This window comes from Ahaetulla prasina, chromosome 4 (genome assembly GCF_028640845.1).
Source record: "Ahaetulla prasina isolate Xishuangbanna chromosome 4, ASM2864084v1, whole genome shotgun sequence".
Taxonomy (NCBI): Eukaryota; Metazoa; Chordata; class Lepidosauria; order Squamata; family Colubridae; genus Ahaetulla; species Ahaetulla prasina.
In genome coordinates this window covers 21,423,316-21,435,776 of record NC_080542.1, presented here as the reverse complement: position 1 = coordinate 21,435,776, position 12,461 = coordinate 21,423,316, and the positions used below count along the sequence as shown (strand labels likewise).

Genomic DNA, 12,461 nt, shown 5'->3' with positions numbered 1-12,461 from the left:
CTTAGGTATCTATCTCTCTTCTATTATGGCCAAAAACATGGGGTGGTTATGTTGTGGATTTCTTATTCTGTAAGCCACCCAAAGTCACCATGTGTGTGTTGGGTGGCCATATAAATTTAATAAATTAAAAAACCCTACCTCCATCATATCCATCCTTTATTTCTCTTGACCTCTGGGTCCTAATACAAGCATGAAAAGGGGAGAAGAAGACATTTAACAGGTAGGTAGCTACCATGCTAATGTAAACCACTTGCTGAAAGCTGCACTAGGAAAGCTTGCTAATGTGCTAATACAGAATAATGATAAATGATTGTCTATATAAATGAGTTACTAACTACCTCAGGAATGTACTGAATGTTCAAAATCTTGGAGAAAATAAATAGGTAAATACATCTCTGCCATCAGTAAATGTCAGAATCGTGGTGAAGAGAGAGAGGGCAAAACTCAAGAAGGGCAAAGCTGTTGCTGAAAGTTGTCCTTATTTTACTTCAGTATTGCGCAACACAATGATATGTTTGAAGAAAAGAAAAGTATGGCCTTCAGCTACAGTCAATCTGAATTGTTTGAGAAATGAAGCAATTTGCCACCTCTAGTCTACGTATCTATGTAAAAAATATTTACAAGAGAAAAGAGCAGATAATCTGGGTCATGAGCTAAAGTACAAAAGTTAAACTGAACATTCAGAGATAATCCCAAGGAAATAATGAAGTTATGACCTTACGACCTCCAGGGTCAATAGCTTGCCAATACTGTATCCCTTTTAAAGATGGGAATTAATATTGTCCAAAATAAATGACTTCCAAATGGTTGCTCCATGTTTTATTAGATATATTTGTAGAATACAGGGGATTAATGAATTCTTTTCCTCAGAGATCTATTCTTATACAGTTTGGGAATGCAAAAAAACGTAGTCCAGATTTCAAAAGCTGTTTAGATATGATCATCTTGATTTTTAGGCAACGTTCTAGTTTGGCTTATTATATCAAGACAAGTGTAGTCCTATATTTCATTCTCCCCAAAGATACCCCAAAAGTGTGAGATAAAAAGCTTTCAATTCTAAAATGACAAGCTCTTCAGCTGCTCCTCAAAATGGTGGATCAGGATCCTCCTCAAAAGTCAATTTTTAACTCAACTGTTCATATTATTATGGGAGTAAAACAGGAAGAAGCCAGGAGGAGCAGGAGTTACCCTATCGTCTCACATAGATATCACAAAAGCATCATGGAAAGATGAAGTGATCACATCAAAAAAAAACAAAAACCTGCACAACTGGAGTGACTGATCTGAGGCAAAGTCCTCGTCCATCAATCATGAAGGTTGGAAGCTGATCACTCCGGAAGACCCTTTCCAACAACCTTGAAATCCTACATCTTCTTTGCCCGTTCAGAAGCATCTAAGGCAGCCATATTACACGAGGCCGAGACCAAGTGAATTAAGCTGATGAAACTCTTGGTGATAGCAATGGGGGTACAAACCCATAAAATCAAGCGATAGAGTCCGGCGTATCCTGACAGGACTGGAAAGCAGAAGAACAAAAATGAGTGGGGTGAAAAAATGTCCAACATGTTCTTCAGTCCTAAAGCCTCCCCTCCCTTCAATCCCCTCAGCCTTCTGTACTCACTTTCTGGCCCTTCACTGAAACACAACAAGTACAACATGCAGTAGAAGAGTTCATTACCGGCACACATAATGAACAGGACAGGCTGAAAGGAGAGGAAGGAGAAACTATATCAGATCAAACCAGGCAAGAAATGGCAGCCAACAGAAGCCAGTTTAAATCAGATGGTCTCTATGAGGGCATCAGCTGAGATTGCACGACAAATCATGATGACTTTATGGAAACATATTTCTATATAAAACATCTATATTAAAAAATAACCTAATGCATAATGTAAGATTAAAAAATAATGCCCCAGAATGCACAAAAATTAATAAAAACAGCACTCTTTCAGGAAAGAGATGGCTTGGATTGCCGTCTGATCAACAGGGAAGAAGGAAAGCAAATTGAAGAGAATAATTGTGGCCCAGGGTTGAACTGTAGGGTCCATGGTGATCTCTGAGCTTGGCTGTTTTCTTGCAGACCTTTCATTACCCAATTACGAAGATCATTTATTTATTTATTTATTGTTTATATTTATATACCGCCCTATCTCCCAAAGGACTCAGGGCGGTTTACAGGCATTTAAAAACAAAAAATACAATAAATACAATTCTAAAAACAATTAAAAAACTTATTCAAAAGCCTTAATTAAAAATATAAAAATTAAAACCCAAGATAAAACCCACAAACTAAAATCTAACTCAGTCCTGCGCAGTTAAATAGATATGTTTTAAGCTCGCGGCGGAAGGTCCGAAGGTCCGGAAGCTGACGAAGTCCTGGGGGCAGTTCATTCCAGAGGGTGGGAGCCCCCACAGAGAAGGCCCTTCCCCTGGGCGTCGCCAGACGACATTGCCTCGCTGACGGCACCCTGAGGAGTCCCTCTCTGTGAGAGCGCACGGGTCGGTGAGAGGTATTCGGTAGCAGCAGGCGGTCCTGTAGATAACCCGGCCCTATGCCATGGAGCGCTTTAAAGGTGGTCACCAAAACCTTGAAGCGCACCCGGAAGGCCACAGGCAGCCAGTGCAGTCTGCGCAGGATGGGTGTTATACGGGAGCCACGAGGGGCTCCCTCTATCACCCGCGCAGCCGCATTCTGGACTAGCTGCAGCCTCCGGATGCCCTTCATTGATACTACATAGTGCTACACATCAGTGCTAAACAGTGCTTCTAGCACTGATGATGTTACCTAGCTGAGTAATGAAACATTTGCAAGAAAACAAGCAAGCTCAGGGAGCACTAAGGACCCAACAGAAGCAAATTGATTAGTAAGGGATCCTATAACACTGGAGCCATCCCAAACAAGAGTCTGGCCTCACGTCAAATGGCAAGGAGGCATCACTCCACCCATGATACAGATAGGTTTACATAGGTTTTAAGCCCTTGGATAGTCAAGGACATCATCTTAAATTAGCCTCACTGGAAGTCTCCTAAATTGGTACTTCTCCTCCAATTTGAAGGAAATGATTCATGATGAACATGCCAGAACAGTGACTGACATGGCTGGAAATGCCTCTTCCTACAGCAAGTCTTGGGCATTGGGGAGTGGGCTAGAGTGGGATGGGCCGAATGGTAAAAGATGTGTCATACTGCAAAATCCCCCCATTTTGTACTTCTGTCACAGAGGTATCAAACTCAAGGCCCGCTGGCTGGATCCGATCTGTGGGGTGCTTAAATCTGGCCCGTGAGGCCAGTCTGGAAATACCAAAGGAGCAGCCCATGATGCCTCTGCTAGCGAAAATAGGGAGGGGCTGCACATGCTCCCCCACACCCCATTTTCAGCCTGGACAGCCTCCTGCAACAGTCTGCAGTGCTCCGTTTTGGCCAGCAGGGGGCTGCAGGAAGCATCCATCCCATCTCCCCGCCTCCCCCTCCCCCCCATCCCACCTGCAGAGAACTACAATGCTGATCTGGCCCTCGAAGAAATCCAGTTTGACATCCCTGTTCTATCATCTCACTGGCAATTAAGTGACAGATGGAGCTTGCCCTGCGATGTCACAACACATGTTTTGTCATTTTAGCAAAACTCAGTTTACTGTGGAGGCCACTGGGAGTGGGAAAATGTACATGAAGGCCACTGTAGTATTCATTAAAAATGAGAAATTACCCCCTTCTCTTCAAAACATTTGGAATTAAAAGAGAAAACGTAACGAGAGAATTTCATAACAAAACTGGCGAGAAAAGGCCTGGAGTGAGGTTTTGGTTTTGAGAAAACAGGAGAGGAAAGGTTGGGATGGAGGTTAGCAATGCAATGATGTGATGACTTCAAAGAGACAATTTTTGTGACACTCACCCGTGAGTTGTAATACACTCTCAAGATCCGGTTTCCTGTTAAGTCAATACTCTTATGGCTTTCTCCACCTTTCACCACAGTGCTAAGGGAGGCAGGGGCAGAAAATTAAGAGTATTCAGTTCTACCTCAACTCCCCTCTCCTTGTTCCGTCTCTCACAGTCCTGTATATCTCTTCCATATGAAATCTTCCCAGAAAGAATTTGTCTGTTGCAGTGGAAGCATATTCTAACTTTCACATCACGTTTCTCTGGGTTGTGTATGCTTTAAAAACAACCCAGCCTCAAAACTGCAATGTTATTTCCTTTACCCTCGTTTTCTTAAGAAGCCTGTCCTTCATGTGCATCAGATCTCTTCCAACTCTTTAAACAATATTAATTTAAAAAAATTTATCCTGTCCTTTGGCAGCAAGCTTTCTCACGGCACTTTACAATAAATTAAAGCAATGCATTAGCTTATTATCTCCATAAAAGTCAGTTTGGTTTAGTCGGTGGTTAAGGCATCAGGCTAGAAAGCAGGAGACTATGAGTTCGGGTCCTGCTGTAGCCACAAAAACCACCTGAGTGACTTTAGGCCAATCGCTCTCTCAGTCGAACCCACCTCAAAAAGTTGTTGTTGTGAGGAAAAAAGGAGGAGGGAGGTATGTTGGTTATGTTCACCACCTTATTTGTAAAAATAAGATTGCCAATAAATAAATAAACAAATAAATAAATAAATCTGATGGACAGTATGAGATTTATAGAACTTCACCGAAGGCCACCTAAAGATTTTTTTTTGGTAAAAGAGAGATGTGAAAAACAGCTCAGTTTGTAGCTCCATCTAGAATACAATCCTACACCTGTACCCATAACTCAGCAGAATAGCCACCAAATGGAGCTTTGTCTCAAGAAAAAAGTACAGGATTATGGGTAGTCCTCAACTTACGACCACAATTAAGACCAAAGCTTCTGTTGTTAAGCAAGACAGTGGTGTTGTGTCTCGTCCGATCTCACCTCAGCCGGGGTCTTCTTATCTGCTTCCGAACACGGAGGAATGTTCTAGTATGCCTAACGGCCCCAGCCCTGGCTCCATGCCCAAACAGGCTGAAGAGGAAGAAATACCTCCAGCCCCCAGCTCTGGCTCCATGCCCAGGCAAACGGAGCAACTAGACCCCTCCCCCTCCTCCACAGCATGTGAGCCTGAGGGAGGTCAATTACCAACAGCTGCCGACTGGAGTGACCCTCGCGTCAGAAGACTTGATAGGCGGAGGCAACAGAAGGAAGGGAGGGGCAGGCCTGGATAAGTGCTGAGTCATGGAGCCACACCCCATGGCCTATATAAAGGATCTGCTTTCTGGCATTCTCTGAGTCAGGCAAAATCTAAACATATCTTGCTGAAGTCACTTTCTGGTCTCCTGCCTGCCCTGAGGACTTTGCTAGGACTTTGGCAGAGCTGCAGAGGCACACCTGATTCGGATTTCCCTGACCTGGCCGTCAGCGGAGGAGTGGGACTCAACAAGTGGTAACTTTTTGCCCCATTTTACAACTTTTCTTGCCCCAGTTGTTAAGTGAATCACTGCAGTTGTTAAGTTAGTAACACAGTTGTTAAGTGAACCTGGCTTCTCCATCTACTTTTGCTTGTCAGAAGGTCACCAAAGGGGCTCACATGACCCTGGGACACTGCAACTGTCATAAGTATGAGCCAGTTGCCAAGAGTCTAAATTTTGATCACGTGACCATGGGGATGCTGCAATGGTTGTAAGTGTGAAAAATGGTCGCAAGTCACTTTTTTCAGTGCTATTATAATTTTGAACGGTCAAATGGTTGTAAACAAATAGTTGTAAATCCAGAACTACCTATATAGCTTTTGCCTTTACAACAATGGTCCCCAACCTTTCCAGCCTGGAGGGGGGAGGTAGAGGGAATGGTTCTGTTTGAGCAGCAGGCGTGCATGAAGCTCTATTTGTCCGAGCGGCGGGTGCATGTACCTGCTGGTCATGCAAATGGAGTTTGGCGCATGAGCACGAGTGCCCGCCAGTCATGCAAGGGAACTGTGGGCATATGCTTGCCCGCCACTTTCACAGTCCAGTTCTGAGCGGGTCGCACCCCGTTGGGGACTGTAGTCGGGGGTTGGGGATCCCTGCTTTACAAGGTGAAAGGATTTTTAAAAATGTGGAGATAATACAAATACTTTGTGCTTGCAATGAAAACAAAAAGAAACTTTGATTTTGTTTTTGCTAATTAGGTTGTTGTTATAGAAATGGCTAGTATATACTGTTGTGTAAATGTATAAAATTGAGGTTGTAATGTTTTCTTCTACTGCGCTACAGAGAATTGGAAGTTGGTGCCTTTTTCCTTTTCCCTCTTTACACCATATCTTTCTTCTTTTCCCTCCCCATCCTCCTATTTTTCTATTACTTTTCTTTTGAATTTCTCTTTGTATTTTATATTTTGATAAACTAATAAAAATGTGAAACAAGAAAAAAAATGTGGACGTAAAACAACAATGTCTTCCTTCAACCTGAAGACCAAAGTGATGATAAACCTGAAGAGAACTGTCTACATCCCTTTTCAAGGCAAGACTGAACTGGAATACAGCTTGAAGGAGAAGGTGGAGGATTTAAGTAGAAGAGAACCATTTTACCCATCGCTATTTAGAGCAGTGTTTTTCAAACTTGGCCACTTTAAGGGGTATGCACTTCAACTCCCAGAATTCCCCAACCAGAACTGCATTGGTATCTAAATTTGATAGACAAATTTAGACAAATAAATAAACAGCATTCAGCTCTGCAATTTCCTCAGCCGATACCTGTGGAGATGTAGCCAATGGGAGGCCACATCAAGGCTCATGCTCAGCTGAAACCAGGCGGCAGACTCTGGATACAGCATAGCCAGGTTCACCAGCAGACACATGGTAGTACAGCGGTCAGTCAGCATGTCCAGCATGGCCCCAAAGCGGGTGCCTAGGAGGAAGGCGATAGGTTAGGAGAGGAACAGCGCTTGGGTTGTTTTTTGTTGTTGTTGTTCATTTGCGCCTTTTAGTATAATTTTAATAAGTAAAAAGCAACAGGGGAAAAAAACACAGAAAAAGGGGGAAACATACATGTAATCACATACAGAGCAATATAGCTCCAACTCCAACTTACTGATCCTTTTTTTTTAAAAAAAAAAAATTAAAGCTGTTGCATAAGTTCCACACTGAAGTGAGGACGGAAAGCTTGGGGGGGGGAGGGGACAATCTTGTGCTCCTTCAGGCCTCCATCCCTTTGCAAAAGCTTTTGGCACAGAGAACAGAAGCCTTTGGGGGCGTGATCTCACACTCATCAGGTCTCTATGGTCAGATCTCTATGCTCCGTGCCAAAATTTTTTGCAAAGAGACGGAGGCCTCTGGAGGCACGATCTCGTGCCACTTCAGAGTCACTGAGGCTGCCCGGCAGTCCAAAAGCAGATCGAATGTACTGCACAGGCAGCCTCAGCCAAGCTGAGCAGAGCGCACTCATCCTGCTCTGCCTCTGCTCTCACTACTCTGCCTTTGGAGCTCTAGAAGCAGGTGAAGAAACCATGGCAGAGACGCTGGAGACGAGACAGCTCACTTCATCATCAAGTTCTTCAAAAGGTAAGTGAGTCTCCATGGGCCCTGTCCCTGTGGAGACCTGGTGGAGCAGGACTGGGGGCCGGGGAAACCATGACATATTTCAGTGGATTGGAGAAAGCCTTAGATGGTCAGAAGCACTAGGTGGTCTTCCTCACTGAGATACTTCAAGTACACTTAACCACCTGTGTATTTGATTAGTGAATGCATTAGGTAAAGGAGGGAGGGAATCACGGTAATTTGACATGATCCAATTAACAAATCCTCGGGTTACGAATATAATTGCAATCATAACTTGAGCATTATCTTATTGTCATTAAGAAATATGACCATGCTCAGTTGGCACCTGAGGTCTTGGGCCCAAACTCCCAGAATTCCCTAGCTTAGTCCCTCTTCAAATGGTTGTCAAATTGCTTTTGACTTGATGGATCAACATGTCTTTTGTTCCAGGTAGCTCAGTAAAAAAACAGCCAGAATTGCTGGGATGAGTTATATCCTGATAAGTAATGCAAACATGATTTAATTTGTGGAAAGCTGTTAATCTGCTTTCCACCCCCCACCCCCATAAGTCAAGAATTTCAAGAGGGGAGTTGAAAATTGTTGACGACCAGCATGACAAATACAAAGGTACAAATACAAGTATAACTTAAATAAGCTTAATTGTTTAATGCAAAGGCCAGCCTTTCGGACCTCAGGGACCACCAAATTCATAATTTTAAATCCCGCGGACCACTAATATGAGTTTTTTTAAAAAGATAAATAGTATTTAGTGCAATATAAAAAAATGCAAATAATCTTTCACCAAAATTTTCACACGGACCACCAGTTGGTGACCACTGGTTTAATGAATCCATTACTTGGTTATTTAATTAGGGGTGAGATAAAGAGAAACCATAGGAAAGGAAAACATTACAGCTTTTTACAAGGTCTTTTGTCTTTCATGTTCACATCTACAATTGATTGTATAGATTCTGTTTTATTGGAGTTTTTAGACTGCAGGAGTTCTTAATTTATTTGTTATAAATATTTATATGCTACGAGTCTTTCAATAAATCCCAATAGGCAGATGTTATAGTAAATCCTTGTTTAAATCAAACAATTAATCAAACGATCACCTATAGAAATATAACTTCTAGAGAAATATAAATTCTAGAGTAGAAAAAAGTTGACAAAATCTAGTATTCATATTTTGATATAAATACTAGAGGCCGAATCCTCACCCCACATACTTGAGGTAAGATTGGCATTGTCTTGATTTACATGTGCATGAATTAAATGCTTCTAAATATGAAATATTCCTCAGATATAGAGATTTCCCAGACAATCCCTTCTAAAGCAATCAAACCACCCTATGACGTAGTTCAGGATCTTCCTTCCTAAATAACAGATTTGGGAAGAGGGCAGGGGAGAACATGAACAACAATCTAGTCAACTCAAAAATATATTGAGATTGCTTCACTGTTGTAATCAACCACAATGATATGCCATTCTCTTTTGGGAAACAGTCAAGGGCTTAACGGTGGATCACATATTTTAAAGATGGAAATCAGCTAAAAAGGATCAGGTCCTCCAATCGAGAGCTGGTGATGCTCTCTAAGGTAAAGAAACATGGAGTTTGACAGCCGAGACTTTGTCCTGGACCTATGATTCCTTCCTTCCTTCTCTCTCCCTTCCTCCCTCCCTCCCTCCCTCCCAATCCCATCCCCTTTCTTTTCCACTCTCTCTTCCCCTCCCTCCCTCCCTCTTTCTCTTCCACCCTTCCACTCTTCTTCCAGTCCCCATCCCTTTTCCCCCCTTCCTTCCACTCCTGCTATTACTCTGACATAACCCAGGCCTACCTTGATTAAGAGCCCGGGCAGCATGGCCATCAAAGGCATCGAGGAAGCCACTAAATAGGTAGAAGAATGATGCCAGCGAGGGGGAGGTTGGCATATAATAAAAAGCAATACAAGCTAAGATTATACGAGCATAACCTGCAAAATAAAGGCAAGCAAGGTCAGTCACTGTTCTTCAACCCTGCAGAGACCATAGTCTCTAGCTCCCCAAATTTCAGCTAAATCCACCCTACAATCACCCACAATCCTCTTTCCCACTTTCTTGGTATTTGGGATTCCCCAAATTTCTCAGATCCTTGGATTGTCACTTTACCATCATATACGGAAGATGTTTTAGAGACTTTTTTTGGGGGGGAGGAGTACAATATTTTCAACCATGAGGACCCAGATTGTTGGGGGCAAGAGGCTGACTCTGTAAACCGTTTAGAGAGGGCTGTAAAGCACTGTGAAGCGGTATATAAATCCAAGTGCTAGTGCTAATCAGATAAGCGGTTGGCCTGTTTGGTGATATGCATCAGAGCACCAGTGTGCCTACTGTCCCTGTCCTAATGTTCCCTTTAATTGTATTCATTTTATGTATTCAATTCATGCTTATACATATATATTATGTAATATGTACTCAACAAATAAAAAAATAAATAAAAAATGTTTTCCTAAAGTTGTGGCTTCCTTAAGGGACAGGGCTATCAGATTAAAGCCATTTTTCTCAACCTTGGGTGACTTTAAAATGTCTGGACTTTCACTCCCAGAATTCCCCAGCCAGCCCATGGGAATTGTGGGAGTGGAAGTCCAGACATTTTAAAGTCATCCAGGGTTGAAGAAATACTGAAGGAATAGAATAGAATAGAATAGAATAGAATAAGGGGTGTGCATAAGAGCACCAGCGTGCCTACTGTTCCTGTCCTAATGTTCCCTTTGATTGTATCTAATTCGTATTATTATTTCATGCTTATACTTGAATATACTGTTATGTTTGACAAATAAATAAATAAAGAATAGAATAGAATAGAACAAAACAGAATTTTTTTATTGGCCACGCGTGATGGACACACAAGGAATTTTGTCTTGGTGCATAGGCTCTCAATGTACATAAAAGGAAAGATATTAAAATTAAAATATAAACCAAGCAAAAGGGAAGAGATCAGAGCTAGAAGGCAAAAAATATAAACAGGTCCACCACGTCCAGCATTTTGGGACAGTCCCATCACTTACCAATGAGGTTGGGAACGAAGAGGAAAATATTCTCTTGCTTCATCTTGCTGCCGGCGGGGGCTCTTGCTGCGCAGATCGGAAATGCCCAGCCTGGTCCAAGAGTTCAGGCAACACCCATCGCGCCCCTCCCAGGAGCCCCTCCCGCCGCCACAAGCCTCCCTATCCGCTCCTTTGCCCGCAATAGGAGAGCGAAAAAGCCGCCTTCCTTTACGGGCGTTTCGGGCGATTCACCGCCGCTTCCTGGTCTGCACGGCCGCTGAAGCAGGAAACGCCATTTGTAAACCGGGAGAGGGGAGGCGTTTTATTATAATGAATCATTGCGCGAAGTGGGGTGGGGGTGGGGTTAACCCCTCCTTCAATAAGGCTCCTGTCTCGTTCTCCAGGTTTCAGGGTTGCTATTTTAGGTACCGTTTGTTTCTTGTCGGTCCCTCCCTCGGAGCATTTCTTGCAGTAAATGTGCTTGAGGTTCCCCCCAGAATTTCGGATTGGTTTAGTCCAACTTTCGAAAAGACTAAGAGATGAGAAGGAATCTTCCCACCCTCCCAATTTGGTCTTAATCCTCTCTGCAAGACCGCTCGGAGGCGTGTTTTGTTTTGCTTTTTGCAAATTGGAAGCGATCAAAAGATGATTTTAAAAGAAGAATGACACTTTTCATTGGTCACTCTAGATTTTTAATGGTTCCCTTAGTGCAGTGCTTCCTAATCTTAGCCATTTAGGAGATCTCTGGACTTCAACTCCCAGAATGCCCCATTATTGGCTGGGGTGTTCTGGGAGTTGAAGTTTCAAATGGCTAAGGAATCCATAAAAGCAAAATGAAGAGATTCAAATTGCAAATTGCAGGGCCTGTATGAAGGTTCCTGTAATGTCTGAGAAAAATTCGGGGCATCAACCCCCTTCATATTCTCATAAATTTTTCAGATTGTTTGTGAGGAAGGTGGTTGAAAGCAAACCTTAGCAATGGTTTGAATATCATGTGTTCACTTCTGGGAGTACAAAAATGATAATCTTTAGTGCTTTCACATATTTTGCTGCTTTGTAGAGAAATATATTATCTACTGCTTTTTAATAATAAATTATACATGTGGCATGAGTGCTTTTTTTAAAAAAATAGTAAGAATTACTGACTTACAAAATGGACATGTAAATTGAAAAATTGCTGAAAATGAACAAAATGGTTGTAAAAGATTTTCAGGAGACAGAGAAGAGAAATTTCTTTACATCCAAAAATCTCTTCATTTTTTTTTTTTTTTACAAAACCTTTAATTTGAAAATGGTATAATAATCTGATCAGTAATTTTACAAGTCCCTCCGGCATACTGATTTGAAATACATGGTGAGAGAACACAATGTATACATTGGAAAATTTCACCAAATGTGACTTTTCTTGTCAAATAGTGCCCTGATAGAAGAACAGAAGATGATTAGAGAAGTCTTTTCTAGTCTAAATCTAGATCTAAATATTCTATATAATCCTACACGATCAATAAACAATTGGTTTCAGGCCAGTCATTCTCTCTCAATCCAACCAACCTCACATGGTTGTTGTGGGGAAGAAGAAGTGAAGGATTATGTATGTTTGCCTTCTTAAAATGGCAAAGATACATACTTAAATTACTTAAGTTAAAAAGTAATATAGGTAGAATAAAGATCTGATAATTAACAAACAAACTAACCAATCAGTATAATGAGACAACAGCTGGGAAGGAAAGATTGGCTGGATATGTTCATTATGCTAAGCAACTCAATTAATTATAGTTATTTGAATAAACCACAATTGCCTGATTTCAAACCAGATGTTGAACCAAGGCCAAATAAACAAACTTAGGACTGAACCGATTCCTTCACTTTAGCTATCCAGCCTACTGTTGGTAGTGAATGCTGTAGTTTCAGGTCTCTATTACAGTTACCTACTAAACAGTTGACATTATAGAAAAAGAACTGAATTAGTCTATGCTATC

The 12,461-nt window shown here is 41.9% G+C and overlaps 1 protein-coding gene across 3 annotated transcripts in view; it reads right to left on the bottom strand.

The window, feature by feature from the left end:
• The window catches only part of CDIPT (CDP-diacylglycerol--inositol 3-phosphatidyltransferase), a 29,946-nt gene extending 19,178 nt beyond the window's left edge, over positions 1 to 10,768 (bottom strand). The window contains exons 1-6 of one of the 3 annotated variants that reach the window (XM_058180799.1): positions 10,504 to 10,753; positions 9,295 to 9,429; positions 6,674 to 6,827; positions 3,890 to 3,971; positions 1,622 to 1,703; positions 805 to 1,516 (exon numbers count right to left, since the gene is read on the bottom strand). In XM_058180799.1, the coding sequence (XP_058036782.1) occupies positions 1,365 to 1,516; positions 1,622 to 1,703; positions 3,890 to 3,971; positions 6,674 to 6,827; positions 9,295 to 9,429; positions 10,504 to 10,546 (648 nt within the window). In that variant the 5' untranslated portion in view covers positions 10,547 to 10,753 and the 3' untranslated portion in view covers positions 805 to 1,364. Of the gene's footprint in view, positions 1 to 804; positions 1,517 to 1,621; positions 1,704 to 3,889; positions 3,972 to 6,673; positions 6,828 to 9,294; positions 9,430 to 10,503 lie in introns of those variants that run through there. The other 2 variants (XM_058180801.1, XM_058180800.1) reach the window with 2 other exon arrangements.
• Positions 10,769 to 12,461: the final 1,693 nt, after the last annotated feature.